General features: G+C 34.8%; 2 protein-coding genes across 2 annotated transcripts; both read left to right on the forward strand.

Moving 5' to 3' along the window:
• Positions 1-641: 641 nt before the first annotated feature.
• Positions 642-8771, forward strand: LOC128187468 (uncharacterized). Its single transcript, XM_052857901.1, has 10 exons — positions 642-836; positions 948-1040; positions 2244-2356; positions 2698-2817; positions 3137-3298; positions 6251-6488; positions 6848-6940; positions 7398-7507; positions 7955-8071; positions 8350-8771. Exons 1-10 carry the CDS (start codon positions 704-706, stop codon positions 8512-8514), a joined length of 1344 nt encoding a protein of 447 aa, XP_052713861.1. The 5' UTR covers positions 642-703; the 3' UTR covers positions 8515-8771.
• A 1981-nt stretch (positions 8772-10752) lies between these two features.
• LOC128188965 (glutathione S-transferase 1-like) lies at positions 10753-13407 on the forward strand. Its single transcript, XM_052860310.1, has 5 exons — positions 10753-11055; positions 11512-11604; positions 11757-11866; positions 12093-12209; positions 13029-13407. The coding sequence occupies exons 1-5, from the start codon at positions 10923-10925 to the stop codon at positions 13191-13193; spliced, it is 618 nt and encodes a 205-aa protein (XP_052716270.1). The 5' UTR covers positions 10753-10922; the 3' UTR covers positions 13194-13407.
• The last annotated feature ends 2098 nt before the right edge of the window (positions 13408-15505 follow it).

Genomic DNA, 15505 nt, shown 5'->3' on the forward strand with positions numbered 1-15505 from the left:
CGTGCATTACAATGGATAACTCGCATCATCAATGCTTGCTATCCTCATACCCACATGAACCACCAAATCGTATAAACTCTGTGACGTTTTATCAATATTTTGACAGTTCACGCCTTGTCAGAGTGAACTTTATACATGAAATTTCTCGAGTGCTCTTTCCAAGAAAATCTGGTTTTTGGATTTCATGTGATGTTAAATAATATTAATGTAAATCAAGTAATTGATCATACATTGCCTTACACAGCTGTATCACAACCAGTTTATTTACTACGCAATTCTTAGAGTCTTTAAACCATTTCTGTCATTGTCTTTTATTTGTATAAGATCTATACATGTTCCCAACCTGTCTTTAAATCGCCGGTTTTCAAATTAAATCTCTAGACTCTTAGTTATACAATTATGTGCAATTTCAAACCCTCTCTTCTAACATATATATGAAGTGTATAGGGGAAAGAGAAAATGAGACTTTAAATGTTTTTGTCAATAGAAACCCAGTCTTTCACAAAGATCACCCAATTCTTAACGATTTAAAAGTTTAAGTGATGCGTGTATATCAAATAAAGTCAGTGCCTCAATACTCAAGCGGCCTTGGGCTTTTTCAGCTATTGATGACATTCAAGACCAAATTGATCATGAACGCACACGAATTTTAAATAATCAATAGATACCCTCTTTCAAAGCAAAACGTAAACAAACAGCAGATATGCCCAAGTTTGTGCTCCATTATTTTGATGCGCGAGGGAGGGGCGAGCCCGCCCGTCTGCTGTTCGCTGTCGCGGGTATACCGTTCCAAGACAGACGAGTTTCCCAAGAGGAATGGCCAGCGATCAAACCAAGTATGTTCATTGCTTGTTTTGTTGAGAGATTTGTCTTTTATTTTGGATACGGCGGCGAACTTTCGATTCGTTGGTCTCTTGTTATTGCGTTTTTTTTGTTTCATGGTGTAGAAATACCTGGGGGTACCTTGCCGTATCTGGAGGTGGAAGGGGTAGGAATCACCCAGAGCATGGTCATCTACCGCCATTTAGCAAGGCTGTTTGGTAACGTACTTTCTCCAAGGAATGAATAACATATATTGACTTTTTTTATTTGGTCACTGTATGCCTGAAAATTTGAATTAAAAGGAAAAAGACCACACAAATACAACAATGTACACATCACCACAAAAACAATTTAATTAAAAAAAGATACACGTCCTGAATATCTGGTTATATGTACAAGTGAATTATTAACGAACGAAGTTTTATATATATCAGTGGAATCTCTTTTTGTTAAACCAAAATCGAAAATATATATGCAGGTTTTTTTTCGTCTCCTCCCATTGACTCACATCAAAATGCATAAAATTTTGATGTAGTTTAGGAAGACAATGTTTGATTTCTGCTCAAATTTGGAAATAATAGTAACCTTGTTTCTTATACGGATCTTCATTGTACATGCATGTACAGCAGTACTGCTCTAATTCGCCCATGTGACGTAAAGAAAATTGGGGAGTGGATCCAAGTTCTTATTTTCATTAGAATGATTTTATATCTTCAATTGCATGCGCATTTCAGAGAAAAACTTGGAATTCATGATCAGAGTAACAATTTATATGAATGACTGTATCTGTTTCGACACGGTTGAGTCAACATAGAGAACACCTATTTATTAAATCATGTCCCAGTTATTGAATCTATTATTTAACGTTAATTCAAAAATTAGAACATACCATGTAAATATACATGAAATACAAACTGCATTATAAACTAGCCTTAGTTTAATGCTTTAACAAAACAAAACCTGTGGTGATTTCACACTTAACTTTGAATCCAATTAAAAACCATGACATTTATAGTTCTTTTTAAACTATAATCCCAAATGAACATGAAATAAAGTTATATTTTAGACGAATCTCTTCCCCGAGTCTAAGAAACAGTCTGCTGTGAAAAATACAAAGTGTGCGTATCCTGGTATATAAAAAAAACTACTGCGACCTACAAGCACTGTCGTATTATATTGTAAACCTTGAAATTACTTGGTGGTGATGAATATCAATACAAAATGGACCTAAGAGAGAGAGAGAGAGAGAGAGAGAGAGAGAGAGAGAGAGAGAGAGAGAGAGAGAGAGAGAGAGAGAGAGAGAGAGAGAGCTTTACATGTAAATTAATATGACGACAAAATATATAGCAATGACCCCTGGAAAAGAGCGTAATCTTTCTGTCTGTCAATTATACTCTATATGTATCACATCGTTGCTTCAGGTCTAGATGGGGATACGGTTTTGGATAAGGCGCATGTGGAAGAAATTACAGAATATTTGATAGAAATGAAGATAAAATATATGAGTGGACTCGCATTTCCACCGAAAGATGATGTAAGCATAATTTATTGTGTGATTTTAATGCGACGTTTAAAGTAATAATTTTCATAAAGAGAGTTACCTATTATAAGTATACATGTACAGAGAGAAGAAATTGATTTTGATTATATTAAATTGAATACATTTCTTCTAATAAGAAAAATGGATACAAATACATTTACTTTATTAGTTTTATTTTCATTTTTCTTTGAAAAACCCAGTGTCAGTAGGTTTTTTTTTATATTTTACAACATATAAGCTAAAGAACTGTAGCTCTACGAGAAATATGAGTTGACGGACCGTCAACCCAAATTTACCGTAGAGCTATCAACAAATACAATACACTGATTTTACAGGAGGAAAAACTAAAACAAATGAAAGAAGAATTCATGACAAAACTACAGGCATGTTGTTGTCAGATTGACAGAATATTACAAACCAACAAGTCAACGGAAGGATGGGCTGTGGGCAAAAAGGTTACTATAGCAGATAGTAAAATTACTGAAAATATTATATGCATCTAGAATTTACATAGATGTATAGTTTGTTTAGTAACTGTCAAAGAATAACACTTTCAATACAATGAACGACAAAAATATTTCAAAAACAGTAAAAATGAATCGAAATATTTGGAAATTAACATGCAACTGTGTTTTAGACTTTTAGTCACAATCTGAAATACATAGACGTCATGTGAAAGTTGAAATCGACACTCTTTAACAGCGTTTAGCTCCTCTAAACAAAAACCAAAGACCTATCTCCAATGATCTAATCGTGGTCTTTTTCCCATTTCAGTTAACGTTTGCCGACATCATGATGTTTGAAGCATTTGAACACGTGCTGTCTTCTATGCCGGAAGTGCTAGACAAATATCCAAGGATTCAAAAGTGTCGCAAGAAACTGCAGTCGCTGAAGAAACTCCAAGAATACCTCAGCAAAAGAAAAGTTACCGCATTCTAATACCAATATCGCAAGCCCCCCCCCCCCCCCCAAAATGGATACAGACATAATTAGCGCAGGGATCCAAAATAGTGATACTGTATAAACCAATTCTTACTTTTTTTTGTGCCCTGTTTCTTTGATCGATTGATCGAGAGTGTCAAAACTAACACATGTTGCATGCTCATTAATTAAAACCTCTTATTACACTATTATCAGTATTTTAATATGTTTGATTAAAAGATAATATTTCACCAGATCTCTTGCTTTAAAGCATTATTTTCAACGGCAATCCACCTAAATATAGAATTGAGGTAAAATGTGAATGTTGTCTCCATTTCTGTTGAAACAAAGGCATAACATGCATTAATGCATAAAATATACTATGAATTGGACCTAGCAGTTGTTAAACTCAGAACCTATATCATAAAGTTGATCTATTTCCAGGTCAAGGTTATGTGTTCTATCAATAATTGAACGGGGTATTGAAGGTTAGTTATTATATCAATAATTGAATGGGTCATTGTAATTAGCTTACACATTTCACGTTGAAAGTAAAATGCAACAAATGTGATATTTTGATGAAAGAAATATACCATTGATCAATGAATGAATAATGAATGCATTTGATTAAGTTACTGTATGTGCCCTATAAACCTATAGCTTACTCAAGATTAAACTTTGACATGAAAGCTTTAAAGGTATTTCATATTCTTGATTGATGCTTTTTGCTATAGATAACATTCACTTATCCTTGAAGAAATATAAAACATAAGCAAACATAAAATGAATAGCTTTCGTTGTGCTTTGGGACAATCTACATGTATATCTATCTGCTACCAACCACCCCAACCACACCCCCCCCCCCCCTCCCCCCCCCCCCCCCCCCCCCAAATTTAATAGCAAATCGATCGGTGAATGTATAAGCTGTTTTGTTATACTTTCATGTTAAATACTGAAATCTGATTGGTTACGACGCAGTTAATAATATTTACTATTACCCTCAGCGTTAGCAACGCACTTGGCAACGGGTAACATTAAAAAATGTTACATGCGCGAAAATTATGCGCGTACGGTTCGCTGTAGAATTCACGTTATTCCTATCTAAAAGCAGTAAAATTTTCTTAAAAATTTTAAAAAAGACATTCAGTATAACAAAATAAATAGTGCCTGTTTGGGAGGATAACAGTTGAAATTGACACCCCTCGAAAACCATTGTCAACCTCCGCTTCGCGTCGGTTGACAATGGTTTTCTCGGGGTGTCAATTTCAACTGTTACCCTCCCAAACAGGCACTATTTATATAGTAATGTGTCTCAAAAAATGATTTCACAGCTCTTCTGGTTCCTGTCTGGTTCAGAAACCTACGATTAGTCTCGCATCCACTCACCCCATAGATCATTTTAAATCAATAGCTAGCAACTAATTAAAGTAAGTTCGCTGGACGCTTTAGAGTGTTCAGTAAACACAACACGTAGATACCCATTCGAATAGTAATGTTGCGTTTATGGAAACGACCGAGCGCATCTTCGTTTGTACACGAAGTTCTTTCAAATTAACATTTGCCCTTCTGCTTTCTTTTCGGAGAAGCCGTTTTTTTTGTTGTTGCACGAACTGGTCCCAGTTGAAATGATACTGATCTTAATTGTCTAACAGTCACATGTACTCATTTCGCAGTCACTTAACAATCAAAGTTACGCTTTTAAAGTGTATTTTTCTGCTATTACATACAAAATATACAAAAAATGCATAGATGTAAAAAAGAAGGGAAAAAAAACCCGAAAAACAAACAAAAAGACTCTTCAAGTTTGCGTAGGTGAATATTAAAGCATTGAATCAAAATTTTTTGAAAGATATAGTCTCAAAACTGCAGCGGTGTGTGCATACAAATTGAGTTAAACGCGCGCTAGCGCGTTATGATAATTTGTATGCACATACCGCTGCAGTTATGAGACTATAACTTTCCAAAAATAAAGATTTAATGCTTATATTTGCATTTTTTTAACTTCTTGCCTTGTCTGCAAATATGATTTATACGTCAAAATTTCTATTTTATCCTAAGGGTAAGTTCAAATAAATGGAAGAGCCACTGTAACAGCCACAAGCGTGAACTTTGATTCTCGCTTGTGACGTTGCATTTTACAGCGTTCAACGTTTTTGACGTCATAATAAAACTAGTCATTCTAACCTTTGAGTACCCTGTGTGTGTTACGGTCTTATAACTGCAGTGTCTTTTCACACACTTTACATGCAAAAAATATTTTGAATGTAAATATTGATAATTATAACAGAGATATGCGGTTTACCCTAGCTCTATATTAAAGTTCAGTCTAAAATAACTGGATGAATTTGATTTGTTCTAAATAGGTGAAATGTTTTCAGTAATTGTGAGCTAACTATTTATGTTGCACTCTTCACTCCTTTGTGAATGAAAAGAGATGGAAACCCTATATACGTATGTACATGGCACGTAATTTATCATTGTAACCCTCAATACATGGTCGATTATAGAAAGCATTGTGGAGATATTTTGGAGGACAATAGCATTATACAGAGAGATCGATCATTGAGAAGACCATACATCGGATATGAAAAATGACATGTTTACTGAACTCTGCAATTCATTGTGATATTGCAAAATGGAACAAAATTATAAATAGATACAGAAATGAAATCTATGAGGAAAAAAAACCTCCCATGTATGTGTGAGTGTATGCACGATCGGTGGAAATACTGCACACAGATGTGCAGCATATGCATAAATATATATATATATACAATAAAAGTTATCTACAAATCTCTTGTTTAACATTATCACGATTTTTTTCAATTTCGAAATTTTGTTCTAAATAAAAAGAAGGGGGGGGGGCAATGTTGGTATGTTCTAGTTATTACACTTTATGCTTATTCTTGTTTATAAAAATTGTGGGGAAAAATTTATTCATGCATGAAAGCCATGAAAGCGATTTAAAAATGGTCAAAATTCAGAGCAACACTAGAGCGGGTATATAAACAGGCTCTCTGGGCTTCGTTTCGTCAGTGCTGTTACGATAGCTGTACAGGTCACAAGTATACAATGCCCAAGTACGTGTTTACTTACTTCGATGGCCGTGGTCGGGGGGAACCCGGGAGGATGCTCTTTGCTGTGGCGGGGGTCCCATTTGAGGATAAACGCATTTCACAGGAAGAATGGCCCGCCCTAAAATCAAGTAGGCATGCCTTTTTTGTTACTTTGTATATCGTATAATTATTGTATTTTAAATACAAAGTGAGTGCAGAGTATCAGTAAAATTGCACTAAACTTGATATTTAAAGCTAGAAATTTAATTTTGGTAGCAGCGACTATTTTTGTGTGTGTTTTAATTCCTCAGAGTAATCAATATATGTAATAAAAATTGATATAGTCATAAACAAACTCTGTGGAAATAAATAATGGAGTATTGACCTGGCCAACGGTGTCACGTATTTTGAACTTGATGCTTTGTTTGGTTTCGTTGGTTATTTCTTCACAATAAGCGAGTTAAAATCCTTTCAGTTTATAGTCATTATTTTGATTATTGAATTCCAGAGACTCCCAGCGGCTCCATGCCCCTTCTAGAAGTCGATGGTCAAATATTGACACAGAGTATGGTCATCTTTCGTCACCTAGCCAGGTGTTTTGGTAAGTCTCTCTCTCAGAGAGAGAGAGAGAGAGAGAGAGAGAGAGAGAGAGAGAGAGAGAGAGAGAGAGAGAGAGAGAGAGAGTTTTCAAACTACGGATTAAAGTATGCATATGTAATTGTAACCTTGGGAAAAATTCTCACGCTTGAACAATGACATTCAAAATCACACTAGGCCTCCTTTATACCTCATTGCCAAAAAAGTAAAAATAAGAAAAACCCACTTACATTATGAAGAAGATAAAAAGCTGTTGCTGCTGTCTTTTTCTTAATTGTTTTCATGTTAACATTGTACATTTAATTTAAATTTGGAATGATTATTCACTACAAAATTGAAGAGAAGGACAGTGCATTGGACATTTAATTAACCAGTAAATTAATCAAATGCTCTCTTTGTTCAATGGTTGTTTTATTTACTAGTAGTTCTCAAAACCTACTTTTATTTTTTTTTCCCTTCAGGTCTTGACGGTGACAATTTACTAGATAAAGCCAGGGTGGATGAAATTGTGGAATACCTAGTTGAGGTTAAAACTGCCGGGTTCAAATTACTCTTTCCTCCTACAGATCCGGTAAATATGATTGGCTATTTCGTCTTCTGGTCCTCTAAAAATTCTGCATGTCATAAATATGGTTATGTAGATAAAAGTTTTAATGAACGAACAAAGATGTAGTCTTTTTCTCTAATAATCGACCCATGAATGAAGTTCACCACTAGTTTCTTTTACAACACACGCACATTTCCATAATACTGTAAACAAACTTTTATTCGTGTACGAGAAATTTTCGCGAGTTTCGTGAGGGACTCATTGTCGCGAATATTTCTCGCCGCGGATAAGTTTTTGCCACACATTAGTAATAAATAGATAAAACAGGTGTGAATAAGGCTTAGTCGCCGCGAAGTAGTTCATCTCAGTAAAATCGAAAAATAAAGTACTAGTAGTCACGAATAATATTTGGTTAACAGTAGTACCGGGTAACAATCTTTGTTCATCATTCTTCATTTTTTTAAATTAAAGGAAGCCCTAAAAAAAGTGAAGGAGGACTTCCAAACTGCCTTGGAGAAATCCTGCGGTCAGATAGAAAGGATCATGTCTTGCAACAAAGCTAGCGATGGCTGGGCAGTTGGCAAAAAGGTAAGGCTTGATCGAAGCAGACATGCCAATATAATTGTCACGTAATTTTCCAAGCCTTGCTTTTATCGCAACCTTAATAGCAATAATATCTATGCAATGCTTCATTTCACTGCCTTTTCTTCTTCTCTGATAAAAAGTTGATATCTTCGAAACAGAACTTAAAATACAAACATTTTTTACTGGTTTCTTTTCTTTGATTCTCTAAAAGGTCTTTTGTTTGTGTTTGCAAAAAATAGACGAAATTGGTTCCGCACTAAAATTCTCACTGCCTATTTTAGATGAGTGCTGCTGATGTTATGCTGTTTGAGGCGTTTGAATCCGCCCTCTCGAAAGACGCCGCTGTCCTTGACAAATTCCCCAAAATCAAAGCCTGTCGTCAGAAGGTACAAGAGTGCAAGAAAATGAAAGAGTACTTGGCCAACAGAAAAAATACACCTTTCTGAGAACATTTTTCTAGTCAGCTGGTCTTGAAAATAAAATCCAGAAAAATATTCTGCAGGGAAGATCTGACGCGGATTCGCATAGTTTAACCTTTGCAAATGGGATAAGAGGGAAAAACACAACGCGGGTTATACCTTTACGTCTGAGTCTCATATACTCATGAGTTTTTAGAGACATACATGTGTACTTTCATGGCATTTTATTTGTCGACATTCCGTTTATTTGTTTTTTCTATATCTAATAAAAATATGAATATGAATCAGTGTTTTGTTTTTTTTAATCATTCAATTTGTCAATTTCGATGTCAAAAAGTTGAAATGAACTTCTCCACGTACTAACAATTCACCTTTCTCCTTATTCAACAACCAATAAATGCTATGACACTTAACAAGTAAAGGCACATTCCGTCGGCATCTGGACATTCATGGAATGGACACCCAAACAAAGACTTAGACCAGGACAACAAGGTGTCCTCCCACATATAGAGACATCGGAATGGGGTTTTAAAATGATCAATTTGTGAAATGTTGATCAAAGTTAAAGATATACGTATTTCGGGCGAATCCGATTCTAAGTGAACATGGTTCCTGTTTGAACATCACATCACATTCTGAACATGTAGACAATAGCGGTCATAATAGCATTAGGGGTGAGATCGAACAATCAATGTCAGAGGGCAAGTGGCTGTAATTCTAAGGGGAAAGTTCGGATTTCATAACAACCCGAATTTTCAGCTTATGGAAAACTAAGTCATAAAGTTTTTAGAAGGATAGTTAGAGTCCAAAAAAGATTATGCCATCCGACACATACAAAAGTTTACTTTGTATATTATGGAGTAAGCGGATCAGTATTGGCCATCCATACGTAACTTAAGGAAATAGAGGCCTCTGTGTTTTTATATTGTAGCAATACAACATTTCATTTGGTTTTGAAGCGGTATTAAGAATTTGTTGGCTATAAATATTGACCTTTTGATCTTAAATATTAAACATTTGATCTTGACCCTCACAAAGATAACCTTAAATTTATTTCATTTCTCAAGTTTTTAAAGTCGTTAGCTCCATCTTAACCTACCGTTAATCTTTTTCTTTAAAATAAAATCGTACACTTATACAAAATTTAGTTTCATTGCAATGCTTTCTATTTATTTTTCAAGAAAAATTAAATATATACATGTACCCCACTATAATTATTTAGCGCGTGCGATTTTAGGCAGAAATTGATTTTTCAACGGGTTAGCGTAGATTTGATTCAGCCCATGGCCATTATTGAATGTAGCTATTCACATTGATGCCCCAGTCACACATTCACGGATCAACTCCACGGTTCTACTACGGAATATTTTCCACGGTTGACACCGGAAAATCAAATAATCGTTAATGCCCCAGTCACACATTCACGGATCAACTCCTAGGTTCTACTACCGTACGGAATATTTTCAACGGTTGACACAGGAAAATCTAATGATTCGGAGTTAGTACGGATGCACTACGGAATGGATACAAATTGATACATACGAATTACTACGGATTTATACGGAGTTAAAACGGACTTCTACGTTCTAAAACGGTTTAGTAAGTTTTTCTATGGAAGTACTACGGTGGTTTCATCCGTAGTGGAATTTTGAACATGTTCAAAAATTGTCGCAGCTATACAAGTATTGCTACGTTTGGATACGATAACAGGCGGAAAAGCCACGGGTCAATACATATCGCCACGAATGATTCCGGATCGCTTCCGTAGCTAATCCGGCATTTGATCCGTGAATGTGTGATTGGCTTACCGACCAAACATCGGAGGAACTGCAAACGCTTCTATGTGTATATGAATGTTTTATTTAAAATCATTTGTACAATGGCAACAATTATCATGAATTTGGCCCCGGTCACATGTCACAAATTCATTAAAGTATTCGTCCAACCCACCCCACCTCAACGTTCTAACATTAGTGCTTCAGACCTTTAAGGTAGAGTACCGGTAATAAACAAAAGATTTGTCGCGTCATCATTGTACTAAACGTATGCAAGGTCATGCCCCAATCACACATTCACGGATCAAATGCCGGATTAGCTACGGAAGCGATCCGGTATCATTCGTTGCGATATGTATTGACCCGTGGCTTTTCCGCCTGTTATCGTATCCAAACGATTTTAAAAAGAATTCGGACGTTTTGACCAATCACTTGAGCTCATGCTGTGGTTTCACATTGTTTGGATATTTAAAACCCGGCCACTGGAAATTAAGATGAAAGTCAAACAATTACTCGTCTGGTACAATCTGGGGACAAGGATAAACTCAGAAATAAGTCAATTGACTGTTGCGAAACTATACGTGCAAATAAAAGTTCTTTTTAAAAGGCCATTTCGACCCAACGTTAATTCTGTCGAACCTTGAAGCTTGGAGACTCAGGATGCCAAAATACGTGTACCACTACTTTGACATACGAGGCCGGGGGGAGCCGGGGCGTATGCTGTTTGCAATGGCCGGGATACCTTTTCAGGATCAAAGGATACCCCAATCAGACTGGCCACAGTATAAAGCTAGTAAGTGATGCTACAATGAAGAAAGAATATGTTTGGGTCTTTGATAAAGAAGCAAAATTAGTTTTGCGTGGCTTTTTTATAATTTAAGTTTTATATTATAATATTTCTCAAGAAAATCTTCACGTTAGCATATTAGTTCATGTCTACTGATTGATCACGAAAAGAGTAGTTTACTTAAGGAAAAACAAAGACTTTTATAAAATTATATATATATATATATATATATATATATATATATATATATATATATATATATATATATATATATATATATATATATATATATATATGTAATTCATTTGTCTCCCTTTTTTGACTTTCGCTGTTAGCAAGATGATTGGAAACTACTGCTCATTTTCGCAAACTTATCAAATACATTGGTAATGAATTGAAATCACCGTTAATCTAAAGAAAAGTTTCCTTTTTTTAAACAAGAATTTTGTACTTAAATTTAAGAGACACCGAGTGGTTCTTTGCCGTATTTGGAAATCGATGGAGAAATTATGACCCAGAGCTTGGTCATTTTTCGACATTTGGCGAGGTGTTTTGGTATGTGGCCTAATCAAGTACTGGTTTTTAAATGTTTGCAAATTTTTTAACAAATGTCGAAGATACGCTGAAGATCCAGATTGCTATACTCATTTATATTGCAAAGCAGGCGCAGTAAACTGCATGCTGATGGTTCTTTTTTACTTTATCAGGCTTGGATGGAGAGAACCTTCTTGACAAAGCAAAAGTGGATGAAATTATAGAGTACCTGGCAGAGATGAAAGAATCTATATTCAGTTGTTTTCTGGGTCCACAAGACGAGGTATGAGATCAAACATCCCAATGTTTCGTGCGATGTCGGTACAGTATGAGGATACCTGCAGGTCTGTACATAGCTATACGGGCAAATTCGGGTTGACATGCTGTGTCAACCCAAATTTTTACGTAGAGATGTACACTGCCTTCTAATTAAGTTTGTGGAGTGACACCATATTTTTTAGAATATATATGGTAGCCTTTTACTAACCATTTATCGTTTTCATTTTCAGGAATCGCAGAAAAAACTGAAGGAAAAGATGGCAGAAAGCGTTAATAAAACTTGTACCCAGATAGAGAGAATCATAGCCTCAAATAAAAGTGCAGAGGGGTGGGCAGTGGGTAAAAGGGTAAGAGAGAGAGAGAGAGAGAGAGAGAGAGATGTCAAAATACAGGACTTTAAATTTTAATATCAGAACACCTTTTGGCTAAAGGTAAAAGTGTATTGAAACAAGAGCACTCAATAACAGTTTGTTTGAAATGAGTTAAACTAATATTTGAATTGGAGCGAGTTGAATCATGCTGTACTCCCTAATAAAAGGGAATATACAAAAATATTGATGCAATTTATGTAAATTTTATAAATTATATAACCACTGTTCCATTGTCTCCCTTTGAATTTACTGTATGAGTTTAAATAAAACAAGATTATGATGAATTGGTCTTGAAAAAAAAAATCTAAATGCATCTATCTAGTTAATTTATAATCAACGTATTTTTCAAACTTTATCTAATCACATAACTGCAGATCCGCAGCTCCACAGGAAATTTGAGTACAAAAAACTGTATATTTATTGGGCACAAAAAGCTGCGCACGGCTTAAGACTCATTAAACTAATTAAGGAATATATGCTGTGAAAATTTTAATACCAAAAAAATTCCGAGACATTTTACTACTGTTTTGATACTGTGGTTTCATTAATATTCAAGGGTATCAATTTTCGTGGATAAAGTGAAAATCACAGTTTCAAGGATACGTAAATTCGAGGCCAATGACCCTATCAATACAAAATGATAACAGAAATTGCACTTCAATGAACATTAAATTTCGTGGATCAACTTAACAACGAAATCCACGAAAATTGGTATTCAACGAATATTGATGAAACCACAGTAGTTGTCTTGCCCCAAAGATCTGCGTTTAATGTTTCTGAACATTTTCTTTTCAGCTTACCTTTGCAGACATTTTCATTTTCGAGGCCTTTTCTATCGTTTTGCCAGCGCAGCCGAACATCTTGGATAAATTTCCCAAGATCCAAACTGCCCGACGGAAGATGGAGTCTCATAGCTTGATGAAAAAGTATCTCAGTCAGCGGAAGGAAACGCCTTTTTAAAGACGTGCCAATTATGACGATGTAAAAATATGAATTAATTAAGTATGGAAACGATATGTAATGCGTTTGTATCTTTAAACAGTACCGGGTATTACTGGAACAATGCAATAATTTACTTGCAATGCAAGTATAAATCTTGGACTTTCGAACTATGGACCTTATTTTACATTTTATGTACATTACAAGTTGTTTTATTAATAAATATGGATTCGCATTATATTTTAAATTATAAACATAGAATACTATAAATAGTTAAGAAAGGTATGATAAAACATCCAAACCACTGGTTCAATTTGTATTTCGAATTGTTCGTTTACCTTCTATTATATCCACAGCTGTTAGTTTGTCAAATTTTTTCGGAAAGTATACTTTTCAAATTAATCTGGGGCTTGGGTCGAGCGATAGTCGCGTACTCGTTGGTATATTTGAAACTGTGTGCTCTTTTCAATTCTAAATAAGTGTCGAAGTAAACAAATATATATATAACAGTTACACTCAAATACACTTATGATAAAACGAAATCACGAGCTTATAAAACCCATGATCTACGTGTACATGTTTTAATCTTTTTGAAAATTAAATTTCACTTAGTAGTACACTTTCCACCTTTAAATTAATATTAATTGCAATCAGAACCTGACTAGAAAATAATGATGCAAGTCTTTAAAGGGAGTATTTTTAATCTAACTTTATTTATTACAAAGGGATTTAATTTCAAAATTCTTTTTTTTTCTGCTTTTTTGGAGAATAATGATGATATAATTTGTTTCTCATTTGATATCTCCCACACTTAATGCACTGTACACATACCTGTCTGATAAAGTGTTTTCTGGGTTGATGCTCAGGTAAGCAACGTTTGCTTCAGGTGTAATGCACGTGCATATGTACATGTAATTAAGGAGGCTGGATGGTCAACAGATTATCCATCGGATTTTCCTTAACATTTTATGTATAAAGATGATACTTTAAACCACAAACTGTCAGTTAGTCAAGAAAAATTCCATCTATTTTAATTTTAAAATGTGGATGTTTGCCTATATTTCTATATGAAGCTCTTCTTCACAGGCAGATTGATACTAGTATACAGTATAGTCTAAAAATGACCACGATTATCGAGCCCTCTTTAGAACCATTTTAACAAGACCTTGGACTTTCAGTAGGACGTAGCTATCTATTTCTTACGTCAAAGCAATTCAAAGAAATGACGCTGGTTTCAAGCAAAATATACACCGTGACCGATTGTGTGGTCTTAGCTAAAAGCCAGACAAATAGCAAGCAATGAAATAGACAGGCCTACGGCACATTGCTGTTTGACACAACTACCTAAAGTCCAAGCTCTTGTTAAAATGGTTCTATATTGTGAACATATTATAGTTAGTGTGTATGATACTTGAAGGGCATTGACTTTTCAACAAGTTAGCGTAAAATGATAAAAGTGCATCTCTAAGTTTATAAATTCTTACAGATACACGTACATACATATATGAATGACATTTAGAGATGCCCTTAATTATTCAGTAGAAGCCGAGTTCCACAAGTAAAAAAAAATCTAAAAGATACATGTGCAGCGAAATCTTATATTTATAATACGTTTTCTGTAGGTTTCTACTTTACTTGCATAATGGCTGTATCAATATTGGGGGAGGGGGTTAAAGGCCGAAAAAAACCCCTTTATCTACTGGCCTATTATCAGTGGGGGTCAACGTCGCATGAAAAAATTAATTTTTTTTAAGCTTTAACATCTTCATGTATGTTGATCATAATTTTTCTATTTACTAGTATGGTTGTCTTCCTTCTATTATTTTGCAGACTGATATTAAACTAATAGAATATAATTTCTGGGGGAAGTTCATTGTTCGTAAGAACTTCCAAGGTTGAATTAAATTAAACGACAAACATCCTCAACAGATAAGTACGTTTGATGCGCAAATAAACACTCTGGAATATCCCGATCTTACCAATGGGATTGTGGCGGTCCTTTAAGATAATGGTTACGATAGAGAAAAATACAAAACGAAAACACTCCAGTCTCTGCACGTGTAAGTTACATGTTATCATTCAATTTGGACTGACTGATGATCCATAAGTACACGCACGGAATAAACTTGTCTAATGACCTAGTATCTGACTGAAAAAATCATGTTGGATCCATTCATCATGTATCATCATGTATTTTCACACTAACACGGCGTAGTAGTATGTGTTTTAAAGTGTTTGAATGTTTTAAAAAAAAAGATTGAAACTTCAGATAATTTTAATAAAATTTTTAGAAATACACCCCCCATCCCCGCCCCTAAAAAAGGAAAGTTTTA

The sequence above is a fragment of the Crassostrea angulata genome, chromosome 6 (genome assembly GCF_025612915.1).
Source record: "Crassostrea angulata isolate pt1a10 chromosome 6, ASM2561291v2, whole genome shotgun sequence".
Lineage (NCBI taxonomy): Eukaryota > Metazoa > Mollusca > Bivalvia > Ostreida > Ostreidae > Magallana > Magallana angulata.

Coding starts and splice junctions, on each gene's coding strand:
- LOC128187468 (XM_052857901.1), top strand. CDS start 704: ATGCCCAAGTTTGTGCTCCATTATTTTGATGCGCGAGGGAGGGGCGAG. Junction 1,041..2,243: donor CCATTTAGCAAGGCTGTTTG/GTAACGTACTTT, acceptor TCGTTGCTTCAG/GTCTAGATGGGGATACGGTT. Junction 2,357..2,697: donor CATTTCCACCGAAAGATGAT/GTAAGCATAATT, acceptor CTGATTTTACAG/GAGGAAAAACTAAAACAAAT.
- LOC128188965 (XM_052860310.1), top strand. CDS start 10,923: ATGCCAAAATACGTGTACCACTACTTTGACATACGAGGCCGGGGGGAG. Junction 11,056..11,511: donor CTGGCCACAGTATAAAGCTA/GTAAGTGATGCT, acceptor CTTAAATTTAAG/AGACACCGAGTGGTTCTTTG. Junction 11,605..11,756: donor ACATTTGGCGAGGTGTTTTG/GTATGTGGCCTA, acceptor TTACTTTATCAG/GCTTGGATGGAGAGAACCTT.